A 21,789-nucleotide genomic window follows, 5' to 3' on the forward strand; every position below is an offset into this window, starting at 1 on the left:
ATAAAACATGTTCTAAAATACTGCAACAGACCATTGTCAGTGATGTAAGCATGCGTAGTTCTCTCTCTCTCTCTCTCTCTCTCTCTCTCTCTCTCTCTCTCGTGTGTGTGTGTGTGTGTGTGTGTGTGTGTGTGTGTGCGCGGCGTGTGCGCGTGTGTGTGTGAGGGGGTGCAGGGGTTTCAATGACCCTTCAAAGAAACAGGGAATGAATTGCTATTTCTTCCAATCAATCACCAGAAATGCTTCAGTACTACAACAACCTATAGTACAGAGCTTCTAGAAAATGAGCATTTCTTTCGCTTGCTCTGTGTAGAACTGTATTCCAAAGTGTCAGGTCTATGGCCTTTCCTCTGTTGAGTGATTTCAGTTGTTTTTCTATTCCATGGTCACTTATTTAGAAACCAGTCATTCTGATACATGTATAACAATTTAGAGGAGGAGCTAAAGTACAATTTTTCTGAGTGACACATGTTTGAAGAGGAAAAAAAAAAGACATTCAGGTTTTGGCTTTTCTCTGTCATCCTCCACTTCAATGCAATTATGTTGACAGAGTGATTGTATAGATGGCTTTTATCTGTTTACTGATTGCACCAAAGATTTTTTTTTTTTTTTTTTTTTTTTTAAGGATTTTCTGTCAAGTTGATGGATAGAATTTTACTTTCAAATTTGCTGAACACTTTGAACTAATTTTGGCTTCATTTTGTTTTTGTTTATCTGTGAAGCTTTAGTTATGTCTAAATTTGCAATGAAAACCTCTTTGCTTTCATAGCTGCTTTCTAACATGGCTGTCGTACCACAATGGTATTTCCTGTCCCCACACAATTTTGCTCAGCACATGCTTGTTTAAGCCATAGTGTACAATACTCCTGAATTTTGTCCATTGAAGCTCAACACTATCAGCACTGGAGATGAAATTTTCATGTTGACTGCTCAGGTAATTTGAAATTTGTTCCTTGACGCTCTTGCTAACCACAATAATCTTCCTGTCTCTCTTTATATTCCTGTTTACAGCCATATTCAGAGAAGCTGTAACAGCCTTTTATCATTTATTCCCTGATCCACACTGAATGAGTCAAAAAATTTGGGTCTGTTGGTGACAAGATGATCTAATATGTTATTTTAAAAACTTGGTTCTTTGTTTAGCTTCTCAAGGTATTTTCAAGTAAGTCATTTAGAACAATTTTACATGATTCTTATTTAACATATCAGGTTTACTCAGAGGGATAATTTACAATCTTAATCCCCAAAACAGTAATTTTCTACTGTCTTCAGTCTTTCAATCCTGTTTCTTTTCTGTTATTTTCTAAAGCTTTGATATATTTTATCTATAACTCTTCGCATCAAATAGTACTCTCCTCTTCTTACATGCCTCGTTTGTTAGAGAACCCTGTTTTGGATTATGACACACCATATCTTGAATGTATAAATAACGCGCATTTCTAACACAAAAAAGAGAAGATTTTGTTGAGCTAAATTTTCTCCCCAATACTGTTGAATGGCAGAGTCATACACTTGGTGACATGCTTATACTATGCTCATAGAAAAGCCCTGTCCTACATTTGCACAGCTCTTGGAGAGGCAAAAGATCAATTTAATTGTATAAATAAAGCTTGAAAATGTTTGCTCTGAAATGACTGTCCAGGTCTTCTTTATGTTAAGTAGCAATCTGTCTTTCTTACAGTGCTGATATTCCTACCTGGAGTTTCCATCATAAGGATGTCACAAATTGATAGAATTCAACTTGGCATTACAGCCTCAACTACAGACACAAAATTGAACCTTTTCCTTGTGCACTAAAAGACACTTTCCTTATTGTTCTGGCTTAAATCAGGATTATGGGACTGGGAACAAGACTACTTGTAGGTTTTAGCAACAGATAAGTCAGTGGAGGAACAGGAAAGTAGGGCAGAGTGTGAGTTAATGTGAACAATTCAGTGATAGAATTGTTCTCTTCAGAACCAAAGACCAATGGACATCTCTAAAAAGGGCAATTGCAGAAGCTGGACAGACAAACACAGGTACAAAGAAGGCAATGGTCAAGAAACTTACGGTAACAGAAAGAATACTTCAACTGATTAATGAAAGAAGGAAGTAAAAATATGTTCTGGGAATGACAGGAACACAGCAATGTATGTCACTTAGAAATGAAAGAAATAGGAAGTGCATGGAAACAAAAGGAAAATGGCTCCAGGAAAAATATGAAGAAAGCAAAAAAGTAATGGTGATTGGAAAAACTGATTCAACTTACAGAAATGTCAAAACAAACTTCAACGAAATTAAAATCAGGTGCAACAACATTAACAGTGCAATGAGACCTCTAGTGTTAAATGGAAAGGAGGAAGTGGAGAGCAGGATACAATGAAGGCCTCTACAATGTGGAGGACTCATCTGATGATGTGACACAAGAAGAAATGAAAGATTTCTGATCAAATAAGGCAAAAGAGGAAGATAATATTCATCTGCAATTTTTAAAATCTTTGAGTGGAGAGGCAAGCAAATGACTATTCAATTTGATGTGTAGAACCTATGAGACTGGAGACAGACTGTCAGAAAAATATCTTGCACACAATCCCAAAACAACAAAAGGCAGATAAGTATGAGAATTAATATCCAATCAGCTAAAAAGCTCATGCATTCAGGTTGCATACAAAATAATATACAGAAGAATGGAATAGTAAACTAAGGATTTCATAAATGACAATTAGGTTCACTTTAGGAAGTGTAGAGGCACGTGGGAGGCAGTTCTGACATCCTGCTTGGTAATGAAAGTTAGACTCAAGAAAAATCACGATATATTGATAGCATATGTTGACTATGCTAACATTTCCTGATGACATTGCTATTCTTGACAAATGTGAGGAAGAACTGCAGGACCTGTTGAATGGAATGAACAGTCTAATGAGCACATACTATGGATCGATAGTAAACTGAAAAAAGACAAAAGTAATGACGAGGAGCAGAAGTTCAATACACCAAAATTGTTGATTACAATGTAGACAAAGTGGACGAGTTATGCTACCTTGGAAGCAAAATAACATATGATGGACAAAGGAAGTAGGACATTCACAGCAAAATGGCTCTGAGCACTATGGGACTCAACTGCTGTGGTCATTAGTCCCCTAGAACTTAGAACTACTTAAACCTAACTAACCTAAGGACATCACACACATCCATGCCCGAGGCAGGATTCAAACCTGCGACCGTAGCAGTCGCACGGTTCCGGACTGCGCGCCTAGAACCGCGAGACCACCGCGGCCGGCGACATTCACAGCAGACTAGCTCAATTAAATATAGCATTCCTGACCATGAGAAATCTATTAGTATCAAACATATGAGGAAAAATTTCTGAGAACATATGTTTGTGGCACAGCATTTTATGATGATGAATCATGAATTGTGGTAAAAGCAGTACAGAATAGAATCAAAGCATTTGCGACAATGTGATACAGAAGGATACTGAATGAAAGTGCTATTCTGAGGTTGGCACAAATGAGTAATACGTGATGGACCAAATCAAACCGATCAGAAGACTGATGATTTGAAAACAAAAATAAAAAATAAATAAAGGTGTCAAAAGAAATTTTGCCAAAATTTAGAAGACATGTTTTACACTCTCACTGATGTCAAAACACTTCTGTTAACATAAAGTTTTTACTTTTCTTTAGTTCCTTAAGACTATCAAATTCCAATCGATCAATCAAATCGGCGATCGAGGACCCTGTAGATCATGAGCCGACCTCACAGTGCTTCTCCATAGACAGCGATCTTGTACACTTTGGATCCAGTTGTCACGGATTCCTAGTTGGTAGAGGTCTTTCTGTAGTTCATCCTTCCATCACTTCCTGGGTCTTCCGATTGAACAGGTACCATGAGATCTTCCCAAAAGCACAGCTTTTGCCCAAGAGGTGTCTGGTCTCCTACCTCCTCAAGGATTACCACCTTAATGTTGGTGGGGAGGTTTGCATGTCTCAGTGATCCACTGAGCTATGCTGGTGGGAGCTGTGCTCCTGGTTGGGTCACCCATGCCAGACAGGTCAGTTGGTGAGACTCCAGACAAAGAGTAGTCCCCTAAGGGGGCTCCCACCTAGGGAGTATGTGGGTGGCAACCAAATGGGCCCTTAGCTAAGTCTGACACTACTCCCACTGACTTGTTTCAGGCTGCTTCTGTTTTCGTTCCTATTGGCCTCTCTTGGCCAACTCTTACTTTTTTGACCACAACGGTATTAGGTTTTGAAGCCCTAGGGTGTCTTTCATTTTTCTTTTCTATCTCCAATGAAGAGGGCAGGGAAGGCTCTAGAGGCGTGGTGAAGCCAGCTTTCCTATGGGCGTAAACCCTGAAAAGAAATCCTGCCCGCTCAAGGCAGAACAGTGGCAGTCCCACTACTGGGTTAACCCTGCGCAGCACTTGTAACGTGGCCAGGGGACATTTTTACTGCCCAAAAAAAAAAAAACTCACAAATGTGCCTCGGAATAGGATGGAACACCATAAGACAAAAACAGCTGGGACCTGGAGCTGTTCAGACAGTAGCCTCTGAAGAGTATAAAATGGACGTTACTGCATTACAAGAAACAAGATGGCTAGAGGAAGGGATACGGCATGAGAAGAAATCAGTGTTCAAATTCCAAATAAATTATATTTTCTGGAAATAAATTGCCATCATTTTGAATGTCTTAAAGCATTACTAATGCTGCATTCTTCAACACTCCATGCTTTATAAATTGTTCCACTACATTCTTCAGAATTCCAGTGTCACAAGTGTGAAACAGAGATGCTAGAGTAGCACACACCAGTAGGTCATAGTCAAACTTTATGACTATTTTGTAGTTCTTGAATTTGGGTAACAGTCACTCCTTCTCCACTCCATTGATGAATTTCTTGATATGTCAAGTGATTGCCGTTCCCCTATGCTTGATCTTTAATATTTCGAAACGTCTGATAGAACAAAACTTGAGACGAAAGATGTCAGACCTGGAATACTGGGAAACGTGCCCTCTGCCCACATGCGGTTGTACATATTAAGCAGAAAGAGTTTGCCTGCAAAATAAAGGTGCTACAACATCGGAATGTGAAAAGCATCTGGCCCTGGGACGGAGGATTGGGATGAAGTGAGAGCATAATCTAGCTCCCTCGTAGTAAAGGTGGCATTGTAACACTCACGATTCTGAGAAGAGAAAGGTATCACCCGAGCCTCCTCCATTCGTTTCCAGGGTGATAGTGGGAGGAGCTTAAAATTTTCCCAAAATGGTGGCCCAAGGTGTGCGAGATACCAATAGGGTCCATGATGACATCGTCTGCTACCGTCAGACCAAAAATTGAGGAATGGACCTTGGTTCCAGAGAGCCGTCGGAGGTTGGTCCAAGCAATGGAAGAGGGGGTGGAACTGTTAAAAAGAAATAGCGAATGAGAACCAGTTAGCTTTTAGGTTATCCTGAAGAATGCGATGACACTGTGCATGCATCTGTTTATAACGAATGCAGTTTGCCATCATGGGATGATGGTTAAAAATGCAGAGAGCCCATCTCCATGTGCAAATTGAGTCACGGCAGGCCTCAGTGCACCAAGGGACCTGGACACGTCATGGTAAGGAGGAAGTGTGAGGAATGGAACGTTCTGCGGCAGTAAGGATAACATTCGTAAGCTATTCCACCTGCTCATCACAACTGGAGAAATCATGTTTGTCAAAGATCACCAGTAAGCTGCCATTTGGGTGTGCACGGGAGGTGCGGCACGAGTCAGCAAATGAATAGCACACAGGAAATGGTCACTCGATTAGGCGTCAGAAAGAATGGACCCCTTGAGGCGATGGGCAGTGCAGAAGAATAGGTCCAAATGGGAATAGGTGTGTGAGGAGTCTGAAAGGAACGTTGGTGCTCCTGTGATGAGGCAGAAAAGGTTACGTTGATTAAGAAGTCAGCCAAGAGGGCACCTCTCAAACAGGTTCGGGAAGAACCTCATATGGGACGGAGCACATTAAAGTCATCAAGCAGCAGAAATGGGTGAGGTAGCTGCCAAATAAGCTGGAGGAAGTCGGCCCTGGTGACACTGAATGACGGAGGGATGTAAATGATACAAAGGGAAAAGGTCAAGAAAGGACAGAAATGGCAAACTGCAAAAACTTGAAGATGGAAGTCAGGGCAATGAGTTGACTATGAATGTCATCCCATATGAGCAGCAAGACTCCCCCATGAGATGGAATGCCAACAGCTCAAATCGGTTATGAGGACACAACTTTGTTTCCTGAAGGCTCAAATCGGTTATGAGGACACAACTTTGTTTCCTGAAGGCAGAGGAAAAGTGGATGCTGAGATTCTAAAAGCAGCTGTAAATCCTCTTTATTGGATTGAAGGCTGCGAACGTTCCACTGGAGGAGAACCACGATGAAGAAAAAATGAAGGGGTGTCACGTTGGCGGCTGCCAAGTGCCGACCTGCTACAGGGCACAGAGGCAGGAGGATCCTGCCTCATGAGTTCCACAGAGGTATTGGCTTTCTTCTGCTGTCGGCCTGCAGAGTCCAATGCAGAAAAATGGTTAGTGGCGTACACTGGCGACACAGAGGCCGGCCGGGAGAAGCGGATCTTTGAGTCGGTGAGGGGAAGACCATTTGCCTTCATTGGACTTCTTCAAGCCTTTCCGGTTAGCACAGAAGACTCAGGTGTTGGTTGGATTCCTTCTGTCCTTTCTAGCCTGCCAGTTGTGTAGTTGGTGACTTTGCCCCATGAGGCAAGAGTCTGATGGCTTGTTGCACAGCTGGACGAGGGGACTGTGATGCTACCATGACAATAGGCAATTTTACAACCTCAGAACTGAATTTGAGGTTCTATGTCTGCATGGCCATGTCCTTCATGGTGCGAGATGCAGCAAGAACAGTACTATAGTGCCAGATGGTAGAACGCAACATTTGCGGCTAGCCAATAACTTGCGAGTGACCAGGCAAGGAACTTTTTCCTTTATCCGGATCTCCCGGACAGCCTGCTCATTGAGATACATGGACAATCTCGAGAGGAGGCGGCATTGTCACCACTGCAGTTGATACAGCAGGGAGAAGGAGACAGACAATTGCCCTTGTTTGCATTTTCACCACAGGTTACACATTTGGCTAGGTATTGACAGGACATTTAAGTGTGGTTGAAACGATGACACTGGTAGCAGCACATCAGGTTCGGAATGTATGGTCAGACTGTGAGAACCTCATAGCCTGCATTGACCTTGGACGGAAGCACCACTTTATCAACGGTGAGAAAAAGAGTGCACGTGGGCACTATGGAGGCATCTACCTTTTTCATCACTTGATGGGTGGCAATGACACCCTGATTGGAGAGGTATGTTTGGATTTCGGCCTCTGTCAGACCATAGAGAGCCTAGTGTAAATAACACGACGGGAAGTATTCAGAGTTCTATGGACCTCAACATGAACAGGATAGCTGTGAAGGAGTGAATTGGCAAGAAGTTGTGCTTGAGAATCACAAGTAGTCTCCAAAAGCAAAGTGCCATTCTATAAATCAGAGGAGGATTTCACAGGGCCAGCAGTTGCATCAACACCTTTCTGAATAATAAATGGATTTACCTTTTTGAAGGACTGACCAACTTCAGTAGGCCTACATGAAACCACAAGGAATCGTGGTGCAGCTGGGAAGGTCTTTGAATCATTAGCCTAGTTCCGTTTACATTTTGTAGATGTTGATTGTGAAGATGATTGGTTCATTGCGAAAAAATCCCCCACGATTGCCAATGTCTCCAATGGCATGCTCCTTCCCACTTGGGGCCCCCTTCACAAGTGGGAGCACCTGCCTAAGGTGATTGTTCACACGTCAGGTCACACCTCCTGAAGGTCTGACAGAAGGACCAAACGGCAATTTGGGAAGATAGCAGCTCAGGCAATCACCCCTCCCTAGGCCTGGCCTGTACCAGGGGGTATGTGCGAACTCTACCTGTCGACCTGGAGCTACCCAGTCACCTGTTATGCCGGGTCGGACTTCCGGAGCACACAGGAAGGAAGAAGACAAAAGAGGAGGTTCAAATGCCAAAATGGAGGGAGGGTAGGAGGAGGAGAACAAAGAAAGAAAAAAGGAATGAAAAACACTGGTGAGACTGTTCTTATGTCAGCTAAGGACAGTGAGGAACATTCCCAAAAACACCCCACACCACATGTTCCACAAAGGAGGGGAAAAAGAATAGCAAGAGGATAGACATGCAGCACAGAAGGGAAAAGATGCTGCAACGGCTGGGGCCCCTAGTTGATTTCTCCCCCATGTGAGCAAAAATTTTAAGTACTAATGAATTGTTTTTAAATAGAGAAAGCAAGGCAAATGGTATATGTGTTTCATTAATACCCTGTTTTTATTTCCTCTGAGTCACAATATGGATTTAAAATACTTTCACTCATTTCAGAAATAACCTCAGAAAAAAGTAGGCCTCTTGAAAAAAGTGTATAATATATAAATTATTTTTGGAGTACTACAATAAATAAAATGTCTATAAAATGGTGCACTGTACAATGTATTTCTGATGAGACAGTGGCAATTCCTGAAATCCATCGCCTCTGGCCTGGCGAGTGGCACCGCAGTTCTGGGTCCTTGGATAAACCATGAAAACCCGCTGCATTATGCCACACACAAACAGACCCAGGCTGCAGGCGGATCGGTCAGACTAGATCCAATGGGCAGGGCTTGTACATTAAGTGAGAAATGATTGGCTTTAGATTGGCAGGCCCAATCCATTATAGGTACCCACAAAAATGGTCTGCGGTTTTACGACGTTGTGAAAGTCCGCTCCTGTGGCCAGTTATTCACGTGTCGCAGATGCCATGTTGATGAAATGAGACCACATTGAGCAGTCCATGCAACAGGTAACTTGCACAAATACTCTGAGAATCAATACTAATGAGGCAACTCTCCGTAAAGATGATCATTGAGCCACAGACAGGCATGTAGAAAAGATAATCACCTTCTCATAAATAAATTTTCGGTCACAGCCTTTGTCAGAAAACAAGAGCATACACATATTCACAGAGTCACTCAGACACAACTCAAGCATACTACCACCATCTCTGGCCACTGCATCAACAATCTCTGAGAATCAGATCCAAACAAACCACTCCTCCTGCCTTTCATCGATAGCAGCTAGGCTAGCGGCAGGAAGTTGTTGCAGCACTCCCTGCAAGCTGAGGGAAGTGATAGGAAGCGGAGAAGCAATAAGAATGCGGGAGTAGGAAGTGGCGCACATACTCAGTTGTGCCCAGCCAGTGATAGCATATCACATCTCAGTAAACAAACCACTTCATCTACTGAGGCAAAAACACGATTTTTTCCAGGATTTCTTTTTTTTCCCAAATTTCCCTGGTTTTCCTAACATGTTTGAAATTCCCTGATTTCCAGAACTTGTGGCAACCCTGAACACTTTCACAGTTATGGATGGCTATGGAGGCAGCATGGCTCAATGCGTCTGCAGGGACTTCCGACGACTTGTCGAGTCCATGCCGCATCGTGTTGCTGCGACATCATCAGGGTAATAGCTTCATTCTGATTCACTCCTCTCAATGTCACTGCAGGCACAGAACATGTCATGTCAGTGAATCTGACATCAATGACCTCAGTTTCTCTCAGTAAAATATAAACAACTTGTATTATTACTGCTGCCACATTGGACTTACACAAATGCAGTATTAAACTGGTGTGCGGCTTGAACATTTTCTAAGTTATTAATTACAAGCACTGGGTTCACTCACCGCAGCAGATTGACCCTCGGTAACTTTTTTCATTGACACAAGTTGCTAGATGGAAATATAGCATATCTGTAGCTTACCTAAATGCATGGTTGAGCCAGTACAGTAGCCAAGAATGTGCACACAGCAACCAAAAGACGCTTGCTACAGTTGGCACAGTTCTCCTGCACAGCAATAGCATAACACTGACACACTATACGGCTGCTTCCCCAACAGAAGCCCAGAGGCTGGGATAGTACTCCTACTTCAGGATTGCCTTGTTCTTTTTTCAGAGATGTAGATTTTCCTTGTTTACTTTTTGATTTGCTGCTTTCTTTTCCATTTATGTTGATGGGAAAAGCAATATAATATTTTAGGAGTGCTTCTAATGGAAAAATGATTTAAAATCATTTTTAAAATCATGCTTATTTTCTTGTCGCTCCTCAACTGCCTCTTTTTGTCGAGTCCATTCTTCTAAGAGAAGTGTTCCCTAAAAAACTTTATATGTGGAGCCTTTGTGTTAGGAGTAGTATCCCTCCACAACAGCATTCTAGGAGCTTCCTTCATTGTACCACATCGTTCTTAACTGCCTTGCTTAGCGCCTTGTGCTATTAAATGTTGTGAAACATTTCTTCAGTACAGTACATACAATTTATAATGAATTAACACGCTATAAAACTGACCAGCGAAATGACACATCCTTTCCTCTGGCGTTATAAGTAAATTTCACTGGCATGGACTTAGGGACCCGAAAATGTAGCATCTACTTTTGGCAAAATTTGCATCTATTTTTTGCAAAATTCATAATATTATATATATATATATATATATATATATATATATATATATATATATATATATATATATATATATATATAACAGAGGGAAACATTCCACGTGGAGACAATATATCTAAAAAGAAAGATGATGAGACTTACCAAACAAAAGCGCTGGCAGGTCGATAGACACACAAACAAACACAAATATACACACAAAATTCAAGCTTTCGCAACAAACTGTTGCCTCATCAGGAAAGAGGGAAGGAGAGGGAAAGACGAAAGGATGTGGGTTTTAAGGGAGAGGGTAAGGAGTCATTCCAATCCCGGGAGCGGAAAGACTTACCTTAGGGGGAAAAAAGGACAGGTATACACTCGCACACACACACATATCCATCCACACATACAGACACAAGCAGACATATTTAAAGACCATTTCAGTTTGGAACTGGTATAGGGACTGATGGAAGGAAGGGTTGCAGCCAGAGATGGGAACTTTAAGTGTGAGGCCTTTGGGGGTAATGCCAAATGTCAGACAAGCCTGAGAAAATAGAATATGGGAGCGTAATCTGGCTAGGGCGAAGGCATGTCTGCGGAGGGAATGTAAATAAAACTTAATGGGGTCGTTGTGGGGGTGTTGTGCGGGTGACATGGTACTAGAAGGTCGAAAGTGTAACATGAGGCTGAAATGAAAATGAATATAAAAATATGTGGGGAGAGATAAAGGTGAAGTAGAAAGCAAATGGAGATCTGGTGTGAAAAGAGGCGAAAAGGGGTTGGTTGGAGCTGGGTTATGTTGATCCTGTGGTGAAATAGTGTAGGTAGATAACGATGTGCATAAAGGTTAGGTGGTTGTGTTGCCGCCAAAACACGTTAAAGGGTGGAGAAATTCGGGAAAATTTCGAAAAAACTACGTGAGGATGTATAAAAAGTAGTGGTATGGTGGTGGCAGATTATGGAAATGAGGCTAACAATTGTCTGGTGGAGAAATAATGACGTTAAAACCTGTGGGAAGCGGCTAAAAATGATCGGTGATGTGAAAAAACGGAAATCGAAATAAAGCAAAAGTTATTAAAACTAGCCGAAAAGGTTGTTTAATAGCTGAAAGGAACTGTTTGTGAACTAGAAACGGTGGATTTTATAGCAGTAGCGGAAGAAAAAATTTTTTTGGTTATGGTTTGGAAGTGGGTTACGTATTATTATGTATTGAGTATATATCGGCGGGATAAAATTGTATAGTGGATTACGATAAAAAGGAGAAGGTGAATACAAAGGGAAACTACTGGCAAAAACAGAAGGAGGAAATAAGACGACAGAAAAGACTTCGAAATGTAACAGTGACAATAACAAACGTCATTGTTGGGTTCAAATTAATGATATGAATACAACAGAGGGAAACATTCCACGTGGAAACAATATATCTAAAAAGAAAGATGATGAGACTTACCAAACAAAAGCGCTGGCAGGTCGATAGACACACAAACAAACACAAATATACACACAAAATTCAAGCTTTCGCAACAAACTGTTGCCTCATCAGGAAAGAGGGAAGGAGAGGGAAAGACGAAAGGATGTGGGTTTTAAGGGAGAGGGTAAGGAGTCATTCCAATCCCGGGAGCGGAAAGACTTACCTTAGGGGGAAAAAAGGACAGGTATACACTCGCACACACACACATATCCATCCACACATACAGACACAAGCAGACATATTTAAAGACCTTTATAATATGTCTGCTTGTGTCTGTATGTGTGGATGGATATGTGTGTGTGTGCGAGTGTATACCTGTCCTTTTTTCCCCCTAAGGTAAGTCTTTCCGCTCCCGGGATTGGAATGACTCCTTACCCTCTCCCTTAAAACCCACATCCTTTCGTCTTTCCCTCTCCTTCCCTCTTTCCTGATGAGGCAACAGTTTGCTGCGAAAGCTTGAATTTTGTGTGTATATTTGTGTTTGTTTGTTTGTGTGTCTATCGACCTGCCAGCGCTATATATATATATATATAGATGATGTGACTTACCAAATGAAAGTGCTGGCAGGTCGACCTGCCAGCACTTTCATTTGGTAAGTCACATCATCTTTGTTTTTAGATATATTTTTCCTACGTGGAATGTTTCACACACCCTTGTAAATGACTTGACGCATAAGTTTAAAAGGTTGTCACGATACATGAGTGATAACTAACAAAGCCTTAGTTTTTTGAAACTGATTGTTTAGTGAGCGTGTGACACTGTTGACCGGGAGGCCCCATCCGGAGAAGTTCCGCCGCCAAGTACAAGTCTTATTTCAGTTGGCGCCACATTGGGCGACTTGTGTGCCAGTGATTAGGATGAAATGATGATGAGGACAACACAACACACAGTCCACGAGCGGAGAAAATCTCCAACTTGGCTGGGAATCGAACCAAGGCCTGCTGCATGGGAGACAAGCACGTTACTACTCAGCTAAGCAGGTGGACTTACTGTTAAAAAAGTGCTGATTGGCAGCTTTTTGACTGGAATGTTTGCTTCTGCAAAAACTTTAACACTTTTTTCTTTTGAAATGGCCTTTGTTTTGTTCATCTGGCTGCATTTAAGGTTTTAAAAATGACTGTCTCATTGAAAAGAAGCAGCATTATCCCACTGGTGAGCTAAATGTGTCTCCAATTTAAGGTGTTTCTGGGCATTATTTGTCTTTTCTCCCAAAATTTAATGATTACAAAATCTGCAGACTATTAATTTCGACTTTTCGTGGCCATTCATATCCATGTGACCCATAATTGACAATGTTATGGATAGAACTACCAAGGCACTTAGCACAGAAGTAGAACCCAATGTACGGTAACTCAATTTTAAAGTCAGGGAAAGAACTTAGCCATGGTCGAATAACATCACAGATTTTGTTTTCAAATTGCTATAGCGCAGAGTGCAGGCACTGTATGCTATAGTGATAGGTGGCGGTGAGCATGAACAATTTAGAATTTTGGCTGCCAGGGTGGAGAGGAGCGGTGCAGCAGCATATAACAAAACTGACATATTATCAGAGGGGTTGCCAATCTCTTCTTACATTGTAATCAAAATCTGTGATGTACCAGGATTAGTCGCTTTGCTTATTTCAAGACAAGAAAAGAAAACAACAAGAAACACAGAACACAAAGCATTTGGAGGCAGCTACCGCAAAACTGCTTGTTGAGGTTAGCATTTCAGCAGAGTATTGTTAACGACATAGTTCAGACCTGACCTCTAGCTGAATTTGATGCAACTACAGTTCAAAACATTCACCATATTAAAAGTGTCCACATTATTACTGCCTTTTAAGCTAAAGCTATTTCAAACTATCTCTGATAAAATGGTTCATGTGAAAACAATTCACAATGAAACGGCAGCTACTAAGTAATTTTGCGTTTTTATATTTTGAAACAGAATTCGCATTTACTTTGCATGTACTACAAAATGAGAATTTTTATGGTTAGTAGGTATGGTGTAACAGAGTGCCCTAATCTGGTCATTAACATAACGATAACACTGCTTAAATTTAGAAACACAGATTGACCTGACTTGTATTATCACACAGGAGTTAACATTCAAGACTGAGGTGAAACATAGTGGGATTATTAATTACACAAGTCACTGCTTACAGATGAGCACTTTGGGAATGTGGGCACTGCTATGTAACCAGATTACAATATGTTATCTATTATTTCTGGGATCACATCATAAGTCTCCAATGAAGAAATATTCTTTGGTTTTTGTCATACTGTTACATTAAATAAAATCACCCAGTATCATATAGTTGTGGGGTTTGTTGTCATTTATTACTTTCTGTTACTCTTCAAGGAAGTCTTCTACCATCTTATAGGAATTCTATCATACTTCCTGTGAGTACCTTTTGTTTATTTCTTACAGAAGTCTTGCAATCCGGTTAGTAATTACTTCAGTATCTGTAATATTGCTTTTTATTTTAATGTTTACAGTTATGACTACACCTTAATATCCTAACTAGTCTGTCTTCTGTAATAAGGCACATGTACTGATTTTCATCATATTTGAGCACTTCTAACCACCTTACCAAATAACACATTAGTACCTACATAGCAGCTTTCTCTGAATGCTGTAAACCTTTTTCATTATCTTAGATACATCTGTGATGCCTTTTGGTTCCCTTTCTTTCTGCAGTTCTGCTGCGACTTGCCACGTAACAACACTTTTACTTCAGTGCAGTACTTTACTGCAGCTTGCCTCCCTCTGACTGACTACCTTCCAAGTTCTTACTTTTCATTGAATTTGTTAATTTCTGAGCCGTAGTGTACCAGCAAACCCTCTAAACCTTTGTATATCAAGAATCGTGAAATTTTATGAAACGATCATTCTTCACATTTTATTATTATAAACACATTCTGAATTATGGGACACATTCTGTTACAATATCTAAGAAAAGCTTGCTCATATGGGCAATGGTTGTTTGGGTGCTTTTAGCCCTTATAGTACATTCATTTCACTGACAATGTTTACAGTTAAGAGATCAAGGACCATAATGTTACCATGAATGTGTAGAGATCTACATAGTCCCCAGCCACAGTGTAGCTTGCCTGTGTGAGTCTCATACAAGCTAGGTGCAACATATTCCCCAGACATTGTTTACTAATGGCTGTTTTGCCTCAACAGCCACCAAGCCCATCAGCACACAGCATATCTTTAGGTTGATAGTTTCTTGCACAGCTTTGTACTTTTCGCAAAATCAAGGCATTTAAGCCAAGATCCTTCCCTCACTGTGACATACAACATTCTACATTAGCAGCAAATGACAGTTACTAAAGCATGTTCAGGTATTATGTTAATGGAGGTCCGGCACTGCAAGCCAGCCTCAAGCTCTGGAAACCCAGAGGCTTCCTCTTCAGGGATGACTTTTCAAGAGCTAGTCTACAATGAATACTCCCAACTACTATACATCACCAAGTTTTGCTGTCTAGTAATTTGAACGAGTTTTCTATCTACTGCTGTCAACATCTTTTTCTACCCACTACTTTTGACAAGTTTTCTACTTTTTACTGAGAACAACTTTTCTATTTACTAAATTCACTTCTTTTAGCTACTAATTTCAAAATTTTTTGTATCACTTTCAAATGTAATATACGAATGAACACAAATTTACAAAATACATAAATAAATACGAAAATGGGAAATCTTCTCATCCTTCAAACAGTACTTCTATGGTTACAGTTAGGTTCAACTAAAATGAGCAATTACTCATCAGCATTACCTCAGTTTTGGAAGTGGGGCACTTGGATGATGATGTATTGTGCTGGCTGCAAGAAGTTGGAGATGGAGTTTGACGTTCCATTGAGCTGCACAAGCTTTCATAATGAGGCACTGGTATAATATCTGCGTATGGTGAAGAGGTAACTAGTACCCGAGCCTGTATGAATATTAAGTGTGAGATGGTGGAAGAGAGATGAAGAAAAACAGAGACAGAGAAAGACAAAGAAGAAAGCCAGGGAACAGAATGAAACATATGAAACGGCAGAATATAAAACCAACTTTCACTATTATTAAATACTACACAAAAACAAACTGTGTGCTAATCTTTAAGGATTAATGGAGGACTAGCACTGCAGGCCAGCCTCAAGCTCTGGAACAACAATGACTGCTACCATGAAAGTCTGCGTTAACTGTCAATGCTTTTAGGAGCCATTAATCCAATTTCAATGCATACATATTGATATGAATGATGTAACTCAACAAGAATAGTGAAGTATGCATGTCCCAAGCAAATACATTCCAGACTAATTTTTAAGAAACTGCACGATATGCAATTGGGAATTTGGGACTTACAAGTGACCAGAAAATAGCTTCAAAGCAAGTCAAGTGCTCCATCATGACTTGGTCTCCAGTGTGTTGATGATAACTGCATAAAAAAGGCATGATCCAAATCCAAAATTGTGAACAAAATTGATTGTTAGTGCTGCTGAAAATACAGCATAGCATTAAAAGAATCTTGCTTAGCAGCCTTGAATAATGTCACAGAAGAAAGTATTTGCAGCCCCCCTGTCTCATATTTAACCATATTCTGAACAATTGCAAGGATCTGTGTTAAGCACATTTTTATGGAAAAGAACACAAATGAAAACACAGGAGATGATGAAACTTGCTATCAACCATACCTACTTTATGTTGAAAAATATGAAACTCTTCCCAGAAGGCCCACTTAAATAACTATAAAAATTAGACATCTAAAATGGCATTCTCAAATTTCTCCCTCTTCCTAGCCCACCAAAAAACTTAAGTAATTATATCATGTTTGTTTTTATTATTTTATCCGTCCTTTGCTATCAACAATGGATGGAACATTATGTAATCTAACAGAATAATTACAGCTAGCTGTGATAAGCTCAATTGGAAAATGTTACCTAATCTGCCACATTTGTATATGCCTACATAAAAATTTGATCAGAGTAGCCTATATTTATTACTTTTCACTCAACATTTTGCAGTCAAATGCTAAACTTCTACAACATCAAATTATGTACAGTAGTACAAATTAAGTTTCACCAACAACTTAAGAAACAAAAGTTTTGAAAATTTCTTTCACAGAAGCATCCCTTCAGGAATGCCAGAATTCTTGTCATAGGCCAGCTTCATTTTGTTGTGAAGTACTTCTAAAACATTTGTGGGCTGCCAACACTTGAAAGCGAATGACATCAATACCCTTATCTCAGACACATAGCCCATTACTATAGCACTTCCATAACAGAATTATGTTGGAGGGAAAATTTATTTGCACCTCTCAGGATTCCACACAAAAATCTATGCCTCTTTTGGTCCTTTTTGTGCAACATTGATTTTAGCTTTAATTGCTCAAATAACATAACAATTTTATTTGTTGGTAAACAAAAACGAAAGTAATTACAAAACAATAAGCACTCTTTGTTGTTTTCCAACAAGAAAGTCAATGGAAGTGCTCCCAAATAAACTTTGCTTACTAAACTCTTACAGAAATATCAAGCAAAGGGATATAATTTGTTATTTAAAGATGTCAATATGTAAAAGAAACAAAGTGTCAAGATGTTGACAAAGTGAAGTCTTACAGAAAGAGTGGTTTTTGCTTCCACAGTGGAAATGAGAGAGAAAATGAATAATATGTAAAAATTCTGGTGCCTTGCCAATATTATACACAATTTATCCTGGAAAACTCATTGAAAATAACGAAAATTGAGAAGCACATCTGCCTTGTTAGCTGAGCAGTCCACTTCTCTGCTTCCCAAGCAGAAGAACCAGGTTCAATTCCCAGTACTGCCAGCAATTGTTTCTTGGTTTAAGGACTGGTATGAGGTGCACTCAAAGCCAAGAGGAGATACTTGAATGAGAGACAGTGGCTCCAAGCTCTGGAAAGCTGACACTGCGTGGGAGAGCAGTGTGCCGACTGCATACCCCTCCATACCACACCCAAATGATGCCATATGACAGAGAAATAAGCAACAGCCAATAGCCATTGCAGGGCTCTTTGGGCTCATCACGGAGTACCTTTTTCTTACTGTACTTAGACATATGAAATGCACCATAAAACCAAAGACAAAGTTCTAATGCTTGATAACAATTTTAAGGATAGGTTGCAAAAACAATAACACAAAAACCACATGCAGTACACTATGATATCTATTTTGCATCTACCGTATTCACAAAATCTCTCAGATGCAACTACAATATTTAAAGGACACAATATTTGCTTGTGAGAAGGCATATTAGAGTAACAACTGCTAAAATTTCTACAGACAAATTTCTATGTGGACAAAGGAGGATACCCTAGATGGAGTGGATTAGTTTTTCTGTTGTGTACATCCACAAGAAAAGCAGGGATTTTGAAGGTTGAATAAGGTGACATGCTCCAGTGCCCTTAATACTGTATGTACCTCAGCACCATGAGCACCATGGTTGGCTAATTGCAGTGCCAATTTAAAGTGTTGTAAAACAAAATTTTAAAAATATATTCTGAAATAATATTCCTCCTACACTCTATTAAATCGAATACAATTCTAGACCTTATTAGCAATCAGTGCAGAAGATGACTCTGGTTCTGGACAAGATTCACATTTGGTCTGCATCAGGTGGTACAAGGCACACTTTTGCATGCATTACAAATGACACTGTCTCTCATGAAAGGTATGCATCTATCATTTCCATTGGGGGGGGATATCAGATACTGGAAATTGTCAAGAGGCATGAAAACATTTACCTAATGTGCCACCAGGAGCTGATGCCACATCATTAGTTATGAAGCATTAGACTTATCATTATGGCATTGGTAATAAATATATCCGAGGGAAAAAAGGAAGAAAGGTTAGAGTGTAGCATGCCATCAATGACAAGGTTATCAAAGACAGAGGACAAGTTTGGTGTGGGAAATGATCAAGAAGAAAACAGGCCATGTTATTTTCAACAAAAACATCCCTGCATTTGCATTAAGTGATTTGGGGAAACCGTGAGTAACCTACAACTAGATGGCGTAGTGATTTGAGAATTTCTGTGTAAATTCTAGAACCACTCAGCCTACTACCATCTCGAACACACTATATTCTACATACGAGTGTGGGATGGTAAAATCCTACCTACTGCACATCACATGCTTGTGTGTGCAGGTTTAAAATCAGTCGCGGGAAGACAGTAGACGTGGCGGTCGAACAGCACCGACAAGTACCTGTCGGGCAATCCATAGATGTGTTAGTGAGTTTGTTTAGAAGAACCATGGAATCTATATGCAGCTTTGTGCTGATTGTGTCACTGACTGTTGTTATGTGAAACAAGAACAGTTCAAAAAGTACTCATATACACTCTTAACTCAGCCTTGTTAGAGGCAAGACCTTTTTTTACTGAAAGTCATGGTGTCTAAGCAGACTTTCTTTTGAATGCAAATCAATTTGTTTCTAACATACAACTGTACGAGAGACTTACTGAAGTTACATATTATGTTTAAAGTGACAATTTTTATTGTGCGTGAAAGTCAAACACATCGTTGATTGACGAAACATAAAGTTTGTATGGCCACTTATTTCACTAGTTGAAAGGGACTTGAAAGCTCCTGTACTTAGCGTTATTCGATGGAGAAGAAGTCAAGAGTGTTTCCAGCAGCCGGCTATCCAGTAAAGAAGAGTGGCTGCAGACCCCAAGTAAGTCTTCTTGTAAAGAAGTGGAATGTGGTTTGAGGAAATAAATCAGTAGGTTTGAGGAAATAAATCAGTATAACCCAGACCCACACTCACACTTCAAGTCATCAAAATGTTAGAACGGTTACACTATCCCTCAATTCATCAGAGTTTTTATTGCACTGACTTTGTTTGATGATCAACCTGACTAATTCTACTCCTACTTTTGTTTTCTTTCTTTGATCACGTTTCTCTCTTATTTATCCATTACTCATTACTACTTTATAGTTGCTCGTTACGTATGTGCACCTCTTCTTATGTATATTCGATGTAGAACCATCATAACTCCCCACATATGTGCGCATAATTCCATATGTACACACCTTTTACCCTACAACACCTGACGGTTCTCACATTGTGACAGGCTTTGTCTTATATAACTTAATGTTTGTGTAGAAGTGTATATTTGTGTATATGTGGATGTGTGTTCATGTAGTCTGATTCTTCGGCCTTCTTATCTAAAGATAAGATGTAGGTTATTAGTAACCAAAGAAATAAGGAAGGACTTCAGTGAGAGAAGTTTATGAATATGGAAAGAGGGAAAAGATAGACAGGTCCTCAAGATGAGAAGTAAGAAAGGAAAAAACAGATCATGTTGCTAGGATCGAAGAAGAGAAAGAAGATAGCCCCAAAAACAGGAAACCCCCCCTCCCCCTTCCCCAGGTTCCCTACCTCTCAGATACTTGAGTGAGACACCAGAGGAGGTTTGGTGTTAAATCGTCTCCTACAGAATGGACTTGTCCCACCTTCACCCTTTGAGGTCCCCGAAGGTAAACCTAGCAACCCTATGGAAACGGCAAATGAAGAAGAATCAGGCACACTTGTTTGTGAGGGTTGATTGAAAGGTGAAAGGTGTGATGTGTGTTTTGTGTTAGTCATGATTTATCTGTTCTTGTAAATCAAGCTTTTAGCTACAATAACCACTCTTTTCAAAATTTATACAAACCCTCCTAACTATATCACAGCTCATAAAAGGTATAAAGAAATTCAGTGCAGGAAAACTAATTTGGAAGAAACACCGAAAACAACTCAAGATCCGATGGTTGTCACTCCGCCTGTCAACTCAGAATGTTAACATCCCTGGGGATATACAATTTTATATCCTTTACATTGTATTTCCCCTTTTCTAATCCAGTTGTGGGATCTACTAAAAATAACGTCTTAGGATGGATTACTGTTTGTACCCAGTATGGTCTTCATATTTTTGAAAAAACTTATGAGTCTCTTTCTTCAGAGCCAAGCTGGGAAGATGATGTTTTATAAGAACCAAGTCACAGACTTGGTACTGAGGTTCCACAGCCTTTTCATTATGCTTGCTTACTCTTTGTTGCACCTTTTCAATCAAATTTTTAGAAATTATTTCCTGATTTACTTCGTAATTGACACTACGTTGTTCAGGCCAATTAAAATACTTAATTAAGGATTCTCCTACAAAAGGTTTGCCTATAACATCTAAAGGTGTCAACCCAGTCAATAAATGGGCTAATTCATTAAGTTCAAAGTCCTTAATTTTCGTTGTCCATGAAGTATGTTTTTCATGGCAGTGTGTACAACATAATTTCCCAATTTCCTTCATTACCCATTCACACAGATTTGATGACTGGTTATAATTGGATATTAACACTTGTCAAATACTTTCCCATGCTAGGAATTCTCTAAATTCGTTGCTCACAAATTTTGGTTTGTTATCTGTAAGAAACCACTTTGATTTACCTACTTCTAGAAAGTATTGTTGTGAGCAGTGTATAACTGTCTGCGTATCACCCAATTTCTCTGCAATAACTAATTGTGAAAAAGCTGAACAAGAAGATTGTAGTTTAAATTTATAAATTTCAGGCAAAGGTGCCAGGATGCGAAATAGGATTTGGAAGCCAGGTTGGCTGACCTTGCTCCTGGTTTTTCCATGGTTTCCAGTCGAGGCTTTGCACACCAATCGCTTATTTTTGCTCTCTTAATAGGATATAGTTTGACATATTTTGACCAGCATTCTATGATAACGAAAATATATGATACCCTCCCCCCCCCCCCCCTTTCTTGTGGAATTGGTCCAAAGAAATCTGCTGCTGTAAGGTCATGTAATGACTTAGGGATAATAGGATACATTCTGTATTTCACGGGAGTATTACTCTCTTTTACTTTCT

At 40.0% G+C, this 21,789-nt stretch overlaps 1 protein-coding gene across 3 annotated transcripts in view; it reads right to left on the minus strand.

Moving 5' to 3' along the window:
- Positions 1-21,789, minus strand: part of LOC126259193 (TP53-binding protein 1-like) — a 359,964-nt gene that overhangs the window by 187,793 nt on the left and 150,382 nt on the right. For 2 of the 3 annotated variants that reach the window (XM_049955782.1, XM_049955781.1), the window contains one exon: positions 15,712-15,867. The exons of the other annotated variant lie outside the window; for it this stretch is intronic. In XM_049955782.1, coding sequence (XP_049811739.1) covers positions 15,712-15,867 — 156 coding nt within the window. The remainder of the gene's footprint in view (positions 1-15,711; positions 15,868-21,789) is intronic. 3 annotated transcript variants of the gene reach the window in all.

The sequence above is a fragment of the Schistocerca nitens genome, chromosome 5 (genome assembly GCF_023898315.1).
Source record: "Schistocerca nitens isolate TAMUIC-IGC-003100 chromosome 5, iqSchNite1.1, whole genome shotgun sequence".
NCBI classification, from domain to species: Eukaryota; Metazoa; Arthropoda; class Insecta; order Orthoptera; family Acrididae; genus Schistocerca; species Schistocerca nitens.